A 19,585-nucleotide genomic window follows, 5' to 3' on the forward strand; every position below is an offset into this window, starting at 1 on the left:
AAAAGTGACTTTCTTAGATGGGTTACTCTTAGGGTACATGATGGAGCCTTAGACAAATACTGGACAAATTATCAAAGTTTCTAATAGAAATCACCTTAAAGTCTGGAAAATATTGCCAGGCATGGTGGCTCACACCTGCAATCCCAGCACTTTGGAAGGCCAACTCAGGCGGATCACTTGAGGTCCCGAGTTCAAGACCAGCCTGGCCACATGATGAAACCCCTGTCTCAACTAAAAATACACACACAAAAAAATTAGCCAGGCAATGTGGTGCATGCCTGTAATCCCAGCTGCTCAGGAGACAGAGGCAGGAAAATTGCTTGAACCCAGGAGGCTGAGGCTGCAGTGAGCCGAAACGGTGCCACTGCACTCCAGCCTGGACAACAGAGCAAGACCCCATCTCAAAAAAAAAAGGGGGGCTGAAAAATATAGCTTGTAAATCACTTTCTAATTGCAGAAAGTGTGGCAATGAGGAAAACCACTCACCATCTAATGTACTAATGTAGTATTTAAGGATAGAAACATTCATTTCAATAAAGACAAATCAGAAAAATCAGAAGGAAAACAAGGATAGGAGATAGTGCAGTGAGATGTACACTTTTGCAAGACAGTTGAAAAAATTTTTTTATGATTAATAAAACTAAAGTAATTGACATTTGGCTTGGAGACATGTAAAGACTTTCCTCCTAGAGGCTCAGCCTGTGGTTTCCAAAGAATTATCCACAAAATATATTAAAAACTGTTACAAGTTCTGGTTCTGGAACAAGATCACTTAATTTCAAACCTTTAGCCCTGCCATGAACAGGTCACTTATGCACTCTCCTGCCACTTCTCCCACATCTATGAAGGGAGGGTAATTACAGGACTCTGTCATAAAGTTACTGAGAGAAGTGATGGATGTGATATATGAAAAATGCCTAGAATAGTGCAAAAGAACATAATAATTCCCTAAGTGTTAGTAATTATTTGTATTACCAGGGCACTGGTGAGTTTTGAAACACCCAGGCTTGAAAGATAGACAAAGGTAACTGATATGAGGAGAAGGAAGAACTATTTAATGACCATCTACCTTTCTCAGCAGCTGCTTAACATATGTGCTCCTCAAGGAATAAAGGCCAGTGAGAGACCAAATCATCGAACCTTCCTCTAAAAAGGAATCTCAATACACATATTCTAGAGACCTCTTAAAGAATTTTAGATAGCCATATAAGTATTTAACTCTTAAGTGCTACAGTTTTCTTAATAATTAAGGTTGTCAGATAAAATGCAGAGCAAAGTTGAATTTGAATTTCAGAAAAACAACAAATAAATGTTTATTATAAGCATGCACCATGTGCTATTTGGGACACACAGACTCTCTCTCTCTCTCTCTCTCTCTCTCTCTCAAAAACTATTCATTGTTACTGAAAATTCAAGTTTAACTAAGCAGTCTATATTTTTATTTGCTAAATTTGACAAAGCTATCAACAATTCAAAGTGCAGATAAATGTGTTAAATTGGCTAATACCCACAACGTAAGAAGAAAAGAAATAGAATAATTTGAACTACATAAAGTGTCTTAAGAGGCAATATGGTAAATGGAAAGAACACAGAGTTTACAATCAGGCAATCCTGAGCTTCAATTTACCAACCTCTGAAAATTTATAATTAAATTGACTGACTTTAAACAAATTATTATACCCTACCTTAGCCTCGTTGACCTCACCTGTTAAATGTGGCTTAATTTACCACTTTTCAGGGTTACATAAAGAATTACACAAAGTAAAAAGTAACAAACACCTGTCATTCCCCTGATGCAGGCAATGAATGCCAGATCGCAGTTGTTCCTCATACTATTTTAGCTCCAGAAACTACAATTTCTCATCATGGCAGTCAAAACCAAACAATCCACTTTATCCTGCAGTAGCTAAACCAAATAAAACACTCCCCAAACCGTGTTCATATACGACTTCTTCCGATGACAACCTCATTCTGAACGGTAAAGTTCCTTCAGCAATCAGACTTCTAAGTCTCCACCACCTTTTATCAAGGATGTCCAACCCACGGCCCCACAGGCTGCATGTGGCCCAGGACAGCTTTCAATGCACCTCAACTCAAATTTGTAAACTTTCTTAAAACATTATGAGATTCTTTTTGTGACTTTTCTTTTTTTAGCTCATCACCTATTGTTAGTGTATTTTATGTGTGGCCCAAGACAATTCTTCTTCCAATGTGGCTCAGCGAAGCCAAAAGACTGGATATCTCTGATAGAGACATTAGCCAACTATGGCTGACCAGAACTGTTTTCAAATTCTAATTATACTTGAACTATTTCAATAGAAATATTTGAAAATATTACACTGATTTCCTCATGGTTTTATGCTTTTATTTTTTTACAAACTTTGTTAGAGTGAGGATACATAATTATAATACTAAATGCAAACATGTTTTCTTAATTTTACACACACAAAAAAGCTGAAAAGTCCTAATCACCCTCTGAGTCAATAAAAAATTCTGCAGAAGAATTGCAAATGCACAAAAAAATTATTTGTGCCCAGTGTAACTCCTGGGCCTAGGTCTTCCAACTATTTTAGAGTCATACCACAAGGGAGATTATTTTCTAATGTTCATTCTACAAATTGCTTAACTAACAGTATGCTGTCCAACCTTCTGTTTAGTATACCTTATCTTCTCTCTACACGGTGTGATTTCTTTGAAGTAAAATTAACCAAATATTTCAGCAGTTTAACTAGTGGAAAGCAAAGAATTAAGATTGTAGATACAAAGGTGCTGTAATTGTGTTTTAATCAGCTTATTAAATACAACATGAACATGTATCAATCAACTAACATTTAATTTCATAGTCTATGATTCAAAACTTTCAAAAGCATAACAGTACAAAGTTATAAGCATCTACTTCACAATTCCTTTCCAGTTCTGTTTTTACTCATGTAAACCTCTTAAATATTTTATGACAACCGTTACATCTTTTCAGACAGTAATATAATTTGGAATTTTTTAAAGATAGAAACATATTTTGAAATTTACCTTTTCTTGAAGGATATTACCAACTCAGTGCAAAAACAAAAACATCTATGTATAGAAAAATACAGCAACACAAATTCACAAAGTTAGGGAATAAAATATAGACATTTAAAAAAAATCTATTTCAAATATTTCTAACCCCAATAGACAAAAAAATCCACCAATGAAACAAACTAACTACTAAGCTAAACCTTGTTTTAAATTGTTGTTGCAGAAAATGCAAACAAATCTCTATAAATCTCACTCAGAAAGAAAACTAACTGCACATTCATTTAGGAGTATTATACAAAGACTTTCCATTACAGAGTCACATTTTGACTTGGACTGTATGTGAACAGTCCTTTTCTCTTTTTCCTCTACTAAAAAGAATGGCTTTTCATGATGTACATAATTCAATTTCTCACAGAATAATTTAGTTTGTCAATATTTTACTTTTGTTAAGGAAGAGTGAAAATTATTAAGTCAGCGGATTCTTCTCTCTAACATTTTGCTCGACAGCAAAAATCATGGTAATTTTAAAAGATCTGTTTCTGACAATTATTTTTTCCAAGTGAAGGGTGTGAGAGTTAGGGTTATTAACATCTTTTACTAAGACAAAAAGATTCAGCTATAGTTACTAGGATACCAAAAGAGATTATAGACAGGAATACTTATTAGGGATGTCTACTCAGAAAACGACCTACTAACTAAGCAGGAATAGTAATGCAAACAAACAAAAGAAATCTAAAAAACAAGGGCAATCTCTGCCTTCAAAGAACTTATTATTGCTTGTTTTTAGTATATAAAATTACTAAAATTAAGAAAACTAACTGCATATTCATTTAGGAATATTATACAAAGATTTTCCATTACAGAGTCACATTTTGACTTGGACTGTATGTGAACAGTCCTTTTCATGATGAGTACGTTAAATAAGTTGCTTTTATTAAGAATAGAAATAAGTAGCCATCAGGAAGGAGGGAACTTAAAAGTGTAGGCAAGGAATAAGTTAAATGTTTCATTAGTTCATTAACTTATTTAACCAAACTCTATTGACTCAGTACTATGTGCCAGTTATGGTTCTAGGCATTCTCAAGACAGCAGTGAATAAAAGAAAGTTCCAGCCCTTAATGAGCTAACATTCTAGTGAGGAGACCAAGTTAAAGTGCTGTAAATGTTTATATCTGTGCAGACTTGCAAGCGTGGGGGTATGTGTGTTCAGTACAAGTATGCGGTGGAGGGGCTCAGAAAAAGGTCAAAGAGGCCTTACATATTTGGCAATTATTCTACATGCCTCATAGTCTCTCAGATAGACTATGAGGAGAGTATGTGTAATAGGAGGCATATGTTCTTTGCCACTAGAATTTACTCTAGTGGGAGATTCGGGTAAATTGTCAGAAAAGTATTCTGGTGCCACTTGTTAGCTGTGTAATCTGGCAACACCTTCATTGCGAATCATGGCACTAACCTTCATGGGTAGACACTAAACGTTTGTAAAACATTTGGCATTCTGCCTGGTAAACCATAGATTTTATTATTACAGTCACGTGCCCATGTATGGAATAACAAGAAATAAGATTGGTGAGAACTAAAAATGGCAGAAAAAGGGAAAGAACAAAGGTCTTTTAAAAAAAATCAAGAAAAGGGAAGAAGTAGGTTTCATATGAGGAAGACTCGCAAGACACACTTAGAAGTATATTTATAAGCCTACAAGGAAAATTATACTATGGAATCACATCACTCTCCCAAATAAGCAACAAAAATTAAACTATACATGATTGGCAGAAAGAGACGGGAGAACAATTTAAATACTACAAGTAACCCTGTCACCATTTCACTCAATAATTGAATATTCAACAGTGATTATGAGATTTATAGAGAAAAAAACTCTGCAGTGCCATAAGCAGTCTCAGATCCCACACTGTCAACTGTGAGCACCTCACCTCATTGAATGTGAGTTTAGTAATCAAAGATACATGTTTTTCATTTGCATCCCCTAAATGCAAATATACTAACTAATCTGTACTCAAGTGAATAAAGAGCAAAAGAAATTTGGATTAGATGTAATTTTCATCACCTTTTATAATTACTTTATAACTAACTCTGGCTTAAGATGCTATTCCACCTGTATGATCTCCATTTTACAGATAAACAAATCAACGTGCCCAAGGACACACAGGCAATACACAGCAGAGCCAAGATACCTGCCTCATTCTGCCTGGCTCCAAATCCCTGAAGTCTTTCCATAATCCCCTGCCTTCCCTGAGTTTGGATTTAAAAGGTACAGGCTAATATTAAGGAGAAAGACAATCTAAAACATATATGAAAAAACATAAGACTAACAGGTGTTTGTACAAAAAGATAAAGGTATTAAGACCAAAGACAGGGAAACCAAGTCAGAAGCTGATGTTTAGCTCATCACAAATTTCCAGAATACTGATTTCATACATTTCACATATCAGTGCATACTAAATATTTAACTGTTCTAGAAATCCGAGCATTTCAATATCCAAGCTCACAGACTACCTCTCACACCCAAAAGCAGCAAATACACACACACAGACACACACACACACAATGCTTCACTAAACCATGGGTCCAGACCTAAAGTAACATGTTCTATTGTCTTAGAAATAGAAAAACTGGAATATCTGCCAATAAACTAATGGGAAAAAAATGTAAGTAGAAGATAAATGAATGCTGGAAGCAAAGAGAAAAAAACCTTCAAAGTATTAAGTGACTAGTGCTTCTGACAGTAATCATGAAATCGAGATATTAAGAAAAGTAGCACACTCCTTCAAAAGAAGTCTTTAGAAATACACCCTTCCCCTCCCCAAAAAATGCTGCAACTAAATTCACTGGGCATTCATTCTGTGCCTGTGTATTCAAACTAACAAATATGTATATCAAATCCTATGTTCTATTACAACTAAAACAATTTCCCCTCATCTTGGGGAGGGGGGGCCAAAAAAAAATCTGTGGCCCCAATAAATAAAAGCCATCATGCAGTAACAATAATGATAGCAGCTACTGTTGCGCCAAACACAATTCTTTTACACTTCACCCAGAAACAGATACTATTATCCTGATTGTACCAGGGAAAAAACTTGGTCTTAGAGGATTAAGTAACTTGCCTAAAGTCATCTAACTAACACTGATAAATACAGAGCACTGAGACTCACATTTGTATCTGCCTGAAACCAATCAACACCAAGGCTCTTAAACTACTTAATACTTCTTCTCTATTTTAAAGATTAAAACTTTCCCATGAGCATTCTGCCTTTTTTTAAAGTATAGTTCCCAGACATGAAATAATTCTCCCATGCAATATTTTACAAAAAGTAACTAAAATGAACAATCAGTCTCTTAAAAGTATATACCTTTTTGCCCCGGAAGGCAAGCCCTTCTTTTTGTTTATTACCGTTTCATACTGCACAAGTACTAACCCTGAGTGGCACATAAATTGATAAAATGAGAACACTAAAACATAATGACACATAAAAGGAATACATTAATGTTAAAAGTCAGAGAATAATGTCTTGAAAATTTGAGAAGTGGGCTCTACCAGACTCTCATTAAAAGACTCCAGGCCTAAGGAACTAGGAACCTCTTTTTTGAAGTGCAAATTTTACCTGGGTCATTATGGGAATGAGGCACCACAAAGACTTGAAGGGGTTCAGTGTCCCATTCATTAGATTCATAAGTAATGTCAAATCCTTGCTTCCAAACTCCACCATCTGGATTGTCAAAAGAAATTAGACTGTAAACATCCAACATCTAAAAATGTAAAAGAAAAAAAATTAAAGTTTAACCATTATTAATTTAATGTTGGTAAATATTTGCTCAAAATTATTCACTACTATACTTTGCATATATATTTTATAAAATAAAACTATTTCTGTAGACATTAATTGAGGAGTTCAGAGTAGAAAATATTTCATCACCATTCAAAGGCTTGAAATTCTCTTTTTGCTACAAAACTACCCTGATAAATAATACCTTCCCATCTTCTTCTAATAAAAAATAAGTTCATTAAATTCCTTCTTCCCATACTTTACTTCCAAAACAATTTAATAGAAATTTATAGAAAAAAAAACTAGAAAAAAATTTCTGATTAAATTTGATTATGACCAGATATTTCAGCACTTTCAAATATAGAACTGGAAATGACATTTTACTTTGAGCTGTCTTTATTTTATAGTAAATCTCATGTATCTTAAAAATCTATGTCTGAATGAAAATAGATCTATCTATAGCTATTCTTCCATGTAGTATAGTATAGTTATATCTACCTGTTTCATCCTAGAAGTAAAACTACCACAGGGTCAACTAGGCATAATCATCTAAAAATGGAGGACATTTTTAAAATTTAGATTTAGCTTTTATTTATCTTCATCTTTTCTAGCTTTTCAATGCAGTATTCCTTCTAGATAATAATGTTTGGATGCAAAGATAAAAACAGTAGGAGAAAAAAAAATTCAAAGTGCTTTTATTCTTCATAGTATCTATAATATTAAATGTAACAACACGACCAAACAACCTTTTGTGAAATTTAAATTATGTTAAAGCTAGACTGCAAAAATCATACCCTAATATATAAATGAGTTACAAAAAATTTTTAAAGGTTAAATTATATAAAAGTCAATACAAAGTATCTTAAGGCAATAACATTTCTCTGCCTATGGACTATATGACTTTAATAAACAAAATCTTCCCAAGATGAGCTGACAAATCTTTGGAAACCCGCTGGTCAGGAGGATGTGTTAGCAGTCTCTGTTTCTTCCTTCAGTCCTGCAGTTCTCCCAGTACTCTCCTGACTTGCTCTGCCTGACTTCCATGGTGGCTCTGCAACTCCTTTCTGTCCCGTCCAGATTTAGACCACACACAATAAAAATATATATATATATATATATATATATATATATATATATATATATATATTTTTTTTTTTTTTTTTTTTTTTTTGCTGTTCCCTTATCATGGATGACAAGAAGTCTAGGTACTTCAAGAAGTACTTAACAACAACAACAACAACAACAACTGAATAAAGCCAAGCCTCACAGAAACAGCTATCCCTGTAAGCACAGGATTCTGAGCCTATCACAGTCTGGCTACACTCCAGGTGATGAGGTTGCAGGTGCAAGACCTGGCCAGCTCCACTGTCCCCAGCTTCCAGCTTGGCCTGTGAGCCATAACCTCAAGATCATATCATGTTCTCTACCCTCAGCAGTTAGTGAAAAATGCATATTTGAAAACAAGGCCAGAAGTCAACTAATTTTGTCCAACTTTAAAACATTCACCCCTTAGGATCCTTCCACCAAAGTCCAGTTTCTGGTCTAAGGCACAAGGTTAAACACAGCCTTCCCCTAATTTGCAGAGCCTAGTATGAGTAAAACACTCTGAGTTTAAGAAAGGCAGAAGTCCTTTCTGATGCTGGTTTTCAACTCTATTACCCTCTATAATAGCACTGTCCAAGAGAAATATAATACAAGCCAAATTTTTATTTTTCTAGTAAAATGAAGCAGTTGAAATTAATTTTAATAACATTTCATTAACTCAGTATGTACAAAATATTATCTTAACATATAACCAATATATAAATGAATTAAGATATTTTGCACACTAACTCTGAAACACTGTGTGTGTATATTACACTTATAGCACATCTCAAGCCACAGTAGTCACATCTCAAGTGCTCAGTAGCCACATGTGGAAAGGGGCTTCCATACTGGAAAGTACAGCTCTAGAATATTTCCCTTCCCGCTTGCAAAATGGTATTAAGAAAAGAACAATCAAACCTTATAATGCACAAAATCTATAATGTATAACTGATATATATAATAAGAGCAGAACTTGTATTCTCCAAAAGAAGGTAAAAAAATATCTCTGGCAAAATGTAAACCTTTAAAGGTTTTCAACTATATAGAAAATAAGAGCTGCAAAGCATACAAAAAGACTATATTCACGCAAGTATGAAATAGTAAGATAAACTAAGAAAACAAAATTAATAGAATTTTATCACTAAAAAGAACATTAATGTTCATGTGATTAATCAAAGTACTTTACAAAATGAGAAACTAGAATCCAAAGAATTTAAGAAACTTACCAAGTCAGAACAGACATCAGGTCAAACCTTAAAAAGAACAACAAAAAAAGGCCCAGTGATTACTTATAAATGTTTACATTACCTGCACATCTGAATTGTGACTTCCACTTTGTGAAGTAAACAGACAGTCTGCAGGGTCAACGGCAAGGGATAACTGTGAGGGCAGAAGATGTGAGCCAACACTTTGGCTGAAATTGCTTTGTGAACTTTTCGGACCATCTTCCACAGACTCACTCAAATTGATGACTGAGTCTCTAATATTTGAGATGATCTCATTATTCTCGGCCAGCAAACGCTCCAAATGGTCTATTTTTTCTTGCAACATTGAGAGCTGGCCCTACAATAAAAAAGAAAAAGGCAGCTATATGAAACACTAATATAGATCTGCTGAGGCATACACTTTTTTTTTTTTAATTATGTGGTCGCCTATAAGGGCAGCCACTCACCCTTTACTTTTCCACTTTTATAAGTGAGATCGCAGAAAGCATGAACAGCTGGCAGGGTTGAAACACCAATTTATAGCAGAAAATCTTCTCCATGGCTGCAATCTTTGCCTATCATATTTTAAGACACGCAACAGAAAGGCCAAAAATATTTTGGGATATATTTTTATTCCCCCCAAACTCAGTCCTAAAAGATCTCTGGGTTTCTGGAATCACTAAGTACAACAGCATATTATATTCAGGTATGAAATTTTTAATTTAAGTATAATTGACTGGAATTACTCACAAGGGTCACAAAAGTATGAACTTGAAAAAGATCATTCCATCTCAATCCATTAACACTAGTGGATAATTCTAAATAAGAAATATCATCTACAGAAAAATCAATTATTTAACTTAGCCACAAGCATGAAATATGTCCCAAGTAACCAAACCTGAAGTCATTCAGTCTGCTTTTGCTATACTGTGTGTCTTAATTTTTTTCACTGATCCTTACCATAAGAGGCTTGCCATCTCTAACATAAACCTTGTTTTACAAAATAATACCTCACCTTATGAGAGCAAGGACAATCTCTACCTTGTTCACCCCTATATCCTGGGTTCCAAGTACATAGTAGGTACTCATGTATTTTTCAAATGGCCCTCATATTTCTGAAACTCAACAATAATTCCTTAGTGAATGGCCACTGTGTCAGACATGTATGCCAAGAAGAAAGACATGCATAAGATATGGGCCCCTGTCTTTGAACACACAAGGTATGTTATAACTAGCAAAAGCCTCAAAAAGCCCACAGTAAGGTTTTCAAAAACTAACTATGTGCCTGGTGAACAAACAACTCTGGATACTCATTACCAGGAAGTAACAAGAAGGCAGAAGGAAAGAACGAAAAAGGGAAAAGAGAAGATAAAACATCCAAATTTCTAAAAGTAGGGGACTGGTCAAATGACAGATTCATTATTACGGAAGGGACATCAGCCACTGAAAATTTAGAAATATAAATTTTTAAAAAACAGAAATGTAATGAAAGATATTTTCAGAAGATAAAGTGGCAAAAAGGCAGTTTAAAAATAATACGTATAGCATGATATGCTTTAGGAAAAAATATGGAAGGCCATATGACACAAGATATAAGGGTTATACTCACAGATTATTGGTCAGTTCAACAAGGGGAAGGGGAGAAGTTAAGAGACTGAGATCTACCAAGAAAAGGCCAATCAATTTAACAAACTATACCAGAATTGGCAGAAGTCTGAAGAGACTAGGCAAGAGATTATGGAATAAGAAAAAAGTAGCCAAAATTAGCAGCGAATCACCAGGGGTGGCAGGGGTTGGAGGCAATACAACACTAGGGGTGAATTATCTACAGCCCTGATGTTGGAGAGGAAAGGAGCACAAAACAGCCACATACCTCCTCAGACCTGAAAGATTCTCACAGGCCTCTGTATTTAGAAGCACAAAACAGAAAGAGCCCCATAAACAACAAAACTGTAGTCCTTTAAAGGCAACTGTCACCTCTAAGATGGGGTGGGGTGATATGTCACCACTAGACAGAACACTAAAGCCTGTTTATCAGCATATACAGAGGTAAGAAGCACAAAGTTGTAGCATAGGTCTCATCCTGCAAGACAAGCCCCAATGCACTAGTGAAAGGCAAGAGAGGAAGCACACATCACTTTTACAACTGGAAAATAGCAAAGGAAAAGAAACAGGAGACGAATGCAACACTAGTTCAGGGCTCAAATAGAGAAGCTAGTTGACCATGTAGATTCCAGACCTGTAAAGTGTTGAGCAGAATCATCCTATAAACCTTTATACCCTTCTTCATAAGTGCACATCAACATTGGTTTTGAGCGATTTTCCATGAAAAGACCAAAGGGAATCCTTTGGCATAACTCAAAGCTCAACCCAAAGAAGCTAAAAATACTTGAGTCAGGTACACAGTTGATGATCTGTATATATTTTCCTAAATACATAGTCTATCAAAGGCTGCCTGAAACAGGGGAAATGCTTTTCTTTACTTATTATCACAACAGCATAGACTGCAGCTTTTGAAATCCTTTCTGATAGATTCTGCTGAATATTTCCAATACTGAAGATACAAATCTACTTCAGTGATGCAATTTCTACCACAGTAGGTAATGGTAAATCAAGTTCTTCTTATTCCAAGCAGAATTAGAACATGTTGATTCATCTTGCCAGCAGTATAGCTACACATCTCCATAAAATAAAACATTACCTTAGTCTAAAATGCCATCATCTCAGAGCTTTTAAAGACACCACATTTTGGCCAGGCAGGGTGGCTTACACCTATAATCCCAGCACTTTGGTAGGCTGAGGTAGGTGAATCACCTAATCAGAAGTTCCAGATCAGCCTGGCCAACATGGTAAAACCCCGTCTCTACTAAAAATACAAAAATTAGCCAGGTGTAGTGGCATGGACCTGTAGTCCCAGATACTCAAAAGGCTGATACAGGAGAATCACTTGAACCTAGGAGGCAGAGGTTACAGTGAGCCAAGATCATGTTACTGCACTCCAGTCTGGGCAAAAGAGCAAGACTCTGTCTCTGTATCTCTCTCTCTCTCTCTCTCTCTCCATATATATATATATATACATATACATATCACATTTTATCTTACACTTACAGTATTATTATACTACAAGCTTAATACATGAGTGCCGACATTTCTCCAGATCTTTCTGTACTTTGAGGAAAAGATCCTTTTAGAGCCACGTACACAGAAAAACTGCCTATAGCTCAACAAGTACACACTGAATAAGATGACCCTTCCTGGGAATATTTTTATTATGGCCTTGGTTCTATAAGCCATGGATAAGAATATTATTCAAAATAAACATCAGAGGAAGCATTTCATGAAAAAAGGATCCTATAGACATTAAAGATGACTTTCAATCTCATTTAGCTTTAAAGACATCATTAATCATCAGTACCTGGAATTCTGTACTGAATTAACTACACGGAGAAAATTATGGCCTAGGGATATGTGCCCACAATGGTGTAAAGCACATCATTTTTAAAATTATATTACGCAGTAGAATAAAGTCTCCCTCCAAACAGCTGAAATTCTTTAAATAAACACACCTCATAAGCAAATTCTGTACATGTGACAGAGAAGAGTGGAATGACCTTAAAAGGATGCACTTGTAGTCTGCATTAAAGAAACAGAAATCATAGATAATGCTTCAATTATGCTGAGAAGTCAAAGAATACTGATAGTAACATTGAAAAACGACAATTCTGTAGGGCAAGAAAATCACTTGTGAGAACACTACTTTATTCTTTGATTTGCTAACCAGTTCTACAGGGAGGCCATAGCATTGCACTGCTGAGGAGTGGGGAAGTCATGATATTTGATTTACTCCACTTTTAGTGAAAGAGAAAAACCGAGCAAAAAATTACATATCAAAGACCTTTGAAAGAACAAATTCAGAGTCCATTATAAGGTAGAACAGGATCAGTAACCACTCAGTCCTATGAACAAAATCAATCAATGTGTATCCACAGCTAAATCCGTAAATTTATTACATAAATATCTACCTCAATCAGGACACTACCTGCTGCCTCTGGCCTCACCATGATCCCTCCAGCATGGTTGAATCTGTGTATCTTCTCCTGCCTTCCTGGAAAAGTGTGTGCCTTTCCTTCTCCCTGCTTCAAAGGCCAACCCTCTGCTGAGCAACAATCCCATCTATCTCAACTGCTCCAAGGCTTTGTTCTCTGTTCTTTTGATTAAACCCTCTCAATACTGCTCCATCAAGCTCCATTTTTAAAAGCAACTCATTCTCAGTAACATAACATGTTCTATTAGATAAAACTATATGAAATTGCCATTCTCATAGGTAAAACATAGTCAAATATCACCGATTTCGTCAGGTTCAACTTAATGTTATTTGTTACGTACAACTAAAAAAAGTCAAACTCCTTGCTTCCCCGCCTTTCTGTCCTTAACCCCAAGTGACAGTTAATTTGGGGTTCAACTTGACTAAAGAATATCCAGATAGCTGGTCAAACACTGATCACTCTCAGAGCTTCAGCAGACACTGAGCCCATCCTTTATCTACTAAAAGTGAAACCCAGGTGGTTTGGCAATCGATTAGAATTATTGAACTGCCCCAGGGGTATCTGTGAGAGCGTTTCCAGAGAAGATAGTTTGTGAATCAGTGGACTGAGTGGAGAAGATGTGCCCTAAATGTGGCAGTCACCATCCAATCAAATAGGAGCCCAGATGGAACAAAAAAGCAGAGAAAGGGCAAATTCTCACCCTCTCTCTCTGAGAGCCTGATCACTCTTCCTCTCCAGCCCTGGATGTCAGAACTTCAGGTTCTCCAGCCTTTAGACTCCAGGACTCACACCAGTGGTACCTGGGCTCTTGAGCCTTCCGCCTTAGACAGAGAATTCCACTATTGGCTTCTCTGGTTCTGAGACCTTTGGACTTAGACTAAGCCCTGCTACCAACTTCTCTGGTTCTCCAGCTTCCTGATGCAGATGGCCTATAGTGGAACTTCTCAGTCTCCATAATCAAATAAGCCAATTCTCTTAATAACTCCCTTTACATGAGTGTGTGTGTGTGTGTGTGTGTGTGTGTGTGTGCGCGCGCGCCCGCGCCCGCGTGCGCGCACGTGCACACCTGTCCTATCAGTTCTGTCTTTGCGAAGAACCCTGAATAAAACACCTTATGTTCCCCTTCAGGACCCCACCCACTTCATGTACCACGATTATCAAGAGTCTCTTTCTACTCTTTATCCTCCTTCCTTACAAACTCCCATTCATTCATCTGCCCATTACAATCAGCGTTTGCTCACAACTGCACCAAAACTGACCTTGTAAAGTCCCCAAAGACTCCCATGTTTCAAGCCTGATGAAAAGCACTCTGCCCTTACCTTATCTATCATCTCAGGGAGTATTAGGCACAGTGGAGCACTCCTCTCTGGAAACATTTTCTTTACTCATTTCCTGTACAACATGCCCTAGGTTTTCCTCCTGCCAGCTGTTTATGAGTCTCCTTTGCTGGCTCCTTCACTTCCAACCTCTAAATGTTAGAGCACCTCAAGGTTAGCTCCTTGAGCAAATACCTCTCTATACTCTCTTACATGATCTCATCCACTCCATGATTTAAATTCCATGATGTCTCCCATATTTATATCTCCTGCTGGAACCTCTCCTCTGAAAAACAGACCCATATATTCAAATGCCTACCTGATGTCTCAAACTGGCTTTCAAACTTAAGTTCAAAAACCATCCTCCCCAAAAAGCCACCTACAGTCCTCAGATCTCCAGTAAGGGCCTTTAATCTCTAGATAAGCACCCTTAAAATCAACACATCGGTACACCAGTCAGTAAAGACTGAGTATCTCTTTCTCTGAACTTAGCTTAACCTTGATCTTATCTCTGTTCCAAGCCAGCTCCTCCCTACCCTAAAACCTTTGTACATAGTCTCCCTTTACATAATGCTTCAATCCTCATGCCGAATGTCACCTCTGTATAGCCTTCCCCAGCCATTCTAAAACAGTCTCCTCAATTTACTGTTTGTCTCAACTTATGTGTTGTTTCTTCTACAGTGTTGTTTTTGTTTATCTCAACTTATTTGTTGTTTCCTCCACAGTGTTATTACAATTATCTATTTTATTCATGTATTGCTTCCCTCTTTTCCTCACTAAATGGATCCCTATATTGACAACAGGCACCATAGCTATTTTACTCAAGTACTGTACCCTGATGCCTACCCAGCTGACACACAGCAGAATCTCAGGTTGTAAGGCCAATTGCCTCGTGAGGAGTCGAGACACACCCACCTCTGCACTCAGCACCTGACTCTGCACCCAGCACCTGGCTCTGCACTCGGCATCTAGCTCTGCCACATAGCTCCCCTGGAAGGCTCTGCCTGATGCAACCCTGGCCGGCTCTGGCACCAGAAAACCCGCCCAACAACCCGCCAACCAATAGCAGCCGGCCCCGGTCCAATCCCACTCCCCTGGAGCCAATCAGAGTACCCAGCTGTTGCTCGTTCCTCCTAGCCATAACCCGCCCCGCCCCCAGGAGGTCAGGGCAACTTCTCTGGCCCCCTTTCCCGGGACCAGAGAACCTCGCCCAGGAGCTGAATAAATTGACATTTAATTTTCTTATACTGGCCTCAGTTTCCTCATTTTAAACTCAGCAATAACCATTACACAGGTATTTATTGGGAGGAAAAAAAGACGGAGAGAGAAATCATTTTTTTCTAAGTAGTCAATGTTATGTTTTGGCATATAAACCTATACCAAAAATAATACAAATGAAACACATTAACCATTTTGAAAGAAAGAAAATCCAAAAAAGTCTTCACTGTATCCCAAAAAGTGGGTAAGAATGAGAAGGAAAGAGCTAATTAATAGAGTGGTTTTCATGGCCTGTTTGGGAAATAATATAGAATGGGACTCATGTTTGGTCACAGGATGACACTTATGACCTGGTGAATAGGGTACAATACGTGGTTTCCTTTCTAGAGCAAAAATTATGGATTCTGTATAGTCCAATCAAAAAATTTCCATTTTTACTACCATCAGTAACCTGGCTCAAGAGACTATTGTTTTCACCTCATGTGGTGAGTGAAGGGAGTTTGGAAAAAGAACTTCAAGGTAATTCTGGACTAGTTCCTATCATGGTAGCGACTAAGATCTGCACTCAACCAAATCAAGTTTCTAGCTATAAGAGCTTTAGAAGATATATTATGTTTATAATATAACCACCAATAGTAGCATTCAAAAGAAACAAAACTTTACACTAATGTGTGTGTATGTATCTGAAATTTATAATCTATACCACCTTTCATTTATGTTTTTTTTCCTTCAAATCTAATTCTGTTAGATTCAGCATATCACTCCAACACATCAAGTTCTTTCTGGACTGTGTGTCACCAGATGTGCCCACCATGTAAGAGCAAAGATTACCTTTATTTTTAATGACTTCCTTCACAGATAAAGGTGAAAGCAATTCAGCTTAATGACTAAGCACATGGGCTCCAGTTCAGGCTATCTAGCTTCCAATACTAGTTTCGGCACTTACCGGCCATGTAATCTTAGGGAAGTAACTTAATCCTGGGCCTCAGTTTCCTTATGGGCAAAATGCAGATGCTAATACTCATTGCTTGGAATGGCTATGAAACAATTTAGGATAGGATGTGCCAACAAGTAAGCACTGAAGAAGGTATTACTGTAGCTGCTGCTACAGAATAAAAGCATGGCTTTTGAAAAATCACTTTGAAGGGTTCTACAGTATGTACCTCCAGACAGTATGCATCATAATTAAGAACAGACTCTGATGCCAACCAAAATTTGAACTCTGGCACCACTACTTAATGGCTATGTAACTTTGGGCAAGTTCAAAGCTACGTAACTTCTCTGTGCCACAGTTTCCTCATCTATGAAATGGGGAGAAGTAATACCTAATTCATAGGGTTGTTATGAGGATTAGTTAGCATATGCAAATAAATTTAAAGAGTGCCTGGTGCAGTAAGCAGAATTCCCTCTCCTAATCCCTGAAGTCTGTGAATACCTCACCTTACATGACAAAAGGAATTTCACTGATGTCATTAATTTTAAGGCTTTGGAGATGGGAAGAAAACTCTAGAATATCTGAGTAGGCCCAATGTAATCATAAGGGAAAAGAGGAAAATGGAAGAGTCAGGCCAGAAAGGGAGATTTGAGGACACAAGAAATTACAATGATGCTATTGCTGGAAGGGGGCCTTGAGCCAAGGAATGCACTCAGCCTCCAGAAGCTGGAAAAGACAGGGAAACAGATTCTCCCCTGGAGGCTCCAGAAGGAATACAGCTCTATAGACATCTTTATTTTAGTCCAATAGGACTTTTTTCAGACTTCTGACCTACAGAACTGTAAGACAATACATTTTTTCTTGTTTTATGCCTCTAAGTTTGTGGTGATTTGTTATGGCAGCAACAGGAAACTAATATACCTGACAAAGAGTTGGCCCTATAAAGCTTATAAAATATTTGTATGCTTAGTCCTTCTTAGAGAAAGCCTTGCCCAAATCTCCATCATCAGAGCTGGAGAGGCATGACTCTAAGGAGCTGTGAGCCCAAGAAATGGAGGGTGAGGCCATGCAACCTCATAAGTTGTCTCCCAGGAGCATAATTTGGTCTAACAAGGCTCTACACCTAACTTTGAATAAAGGAGTAAAAGACAGAGTTACCCTTTATGGTTAAAAGTAATTTTCAGAAAAAGCAGCATCAACATCTTTATCTTAGACTGAGTTTTAGAGTTAAACAATTAAAAAGCTTTAAGCCATTCTGGAGCCACAGTGGGGCAAGTGGAGTAAGAGGCTGCAGTTTGCCAGGGGAAAGCCATGATAGCTTGGACAGGCAGGGAAGGAACATGAAAGAATGACAAGAAAGATGAGCTAGGAATGGGAGGGGCAGAAAAGAAAAAAAAAATGGCCTTTCAGTTTTGTGCTGAGGCAAGGGTGAGGCTTATTGGGTGGCATTTTAGAGAATCAGGACCACAAGCCAGTTCATTGGGGAGGAGACAGAGGGGCAAATGTTATATCCTGAAACTATTAGATATCTGAATGGTGGCGTCAGTGGACATGCAAGTCTGGAATTCAGGAGAGAAGTCAGTGCTAAATATATAAATTTGAGTGGCCAGAATAAATATGAATTTCAAGCAATAGGAACAAATGGGATTACCTAGAGAAAGCGCACAGATCTGCCTTTTATGATTTAAAATGGCTCACCAGGCGATTCTCACACATCCCCAGTTAAGAACCTCCGCATTACAGCTAAATATAGAAACTGCAATTTGGTAAAAGAGAGTCTGTATTTCCAGCAGGGGTATCATCATTATTGCTGCAGTCCCTGGTCAGTAAGTCACTATTCAATCTCTACAGAAAAACTCTGCCTTTAGTCAGATCTCTGAAACTTAACAGGAAGGCTTTCGGGTTTGATAAAATGACAGGTAACCCTCCTAGTGCCCATTCCACCCCTTAAGATGTGTAGTGCTGAGGCCAGAAAGAGTGTGAACTGGAGCAGTGCTCGTAATTCTGTATGTATCTCCAACTGTCCATCAACAAGCCACAGCCAGTTATAAATTACGTTTTAATACTATTTTCCAGACCCAAAGCTTAACATGCCTGAATTTCTTCCAAATTGTGGAATTTGTCTTTGTGCAACCACTTGTCCATTCAAAGAAATAAATGCCTTCATGATGTGAGCATAAAAAATGCATAGTTACAGAATACCTTACCAAATCACAGGAGCAATACACTCTCTTTCCTCAGGCAAATCATTTTTCATAAACCTCACACCTGCCTAGGTATGATAGTAAAAGAGGCTGCTCAGATGCAGGTAAGAGTGCCAAGCCCAACATCACGTGCTCTGGCAGGGCACTCAAGGGACTCATAACTGCAGGTGGGCAACCAACTTAGTAGCTGCCAGAATCATGACACAGGATCCAAGCCTTGACCTCGAATAACAGCATCTCATTCTCTCACCACCCTCATCCAAAAATGTGGTCAGGACTCCAGTTGCTGATGTTTTCTACAAGTTCCAGGAGGCAGCGCCAGCTCCACCCTGTGAGTTTCCAGATGTATGTTTAGATTAGAACCATACAGACCTATCTGCACCAGCCCAATATGGCTGCACAGAACTTAACTCCTGTTGAGGCAACATTTCAGACACCAAGCTATTATATAAAATGAGACTATGCAAAACAGATACCCACTTAAAAATGACTGGAAGAAGGGTGTAGGGCAAAGTTTGTAGATTATAAAATCTTAATAAAATGCAGTTTTATTACTTACAAACCCATTTAATAACTGCAATTAAGTGCCACTAAACATATTAACTGTTGACTAACAGAGCTCTTTGTTTAATTCAGCACTTCTCAACCCGTTCTATGGAGCAGTATGTTTTGCGGAGTATTTTTAAAAAGCACACCAACTTTTCTTCTAAAACTTATTTTTAATTTATATTCTTATGCTTAGCACTCTGACAGAGTCTGCCAACAGTGTATCCACCCAA

General features: G+C 37.4%; 1 protein-coding gene across 1 annotated transcript in view; it reads right to left on the reverse strand.

Annotated features, from left to right (window-relative positions):
* MAN2A1 (mannosidase alpha class 2A member 1) overlaps window positions 1–19,585 on the reverse strand; it is a 174,776-nt gene that overhangs the window by 141,676 nt on the left and 13,515 nt on the right. The window contains exons 2-3 of the mRNA XM_003920707.4: window positions 9,192–9,446; window positions 6,636–6,780 (exon numbers count right to left, since the gene is read on the reverse strand). Of these exons, the coding sequence (XP_003920756.1) occupies window positions 6,636–6,780; window positions 9,192–9,446 (400 nt within the window). The remainder of the gene's footprint in view (window positions 1–6,635; window positions 6,781–9,191; window positions 9,447–19,585) is intronic.

The sequence above is a fragment of the Saimiri boliviensis genome, chromosome 1 (assembly GCF_048565385.1).
Source record: "Saimiri boliviensis isolate mSaiBol1 chromosome 1, mSaiBol1.pri, whole genome shotgun sequence".
NCBI lineage: Eukaryota > Metazoa > Chordata > Mammalia > Primates > Cebidae > Saimiri > Saimiri boliviensis.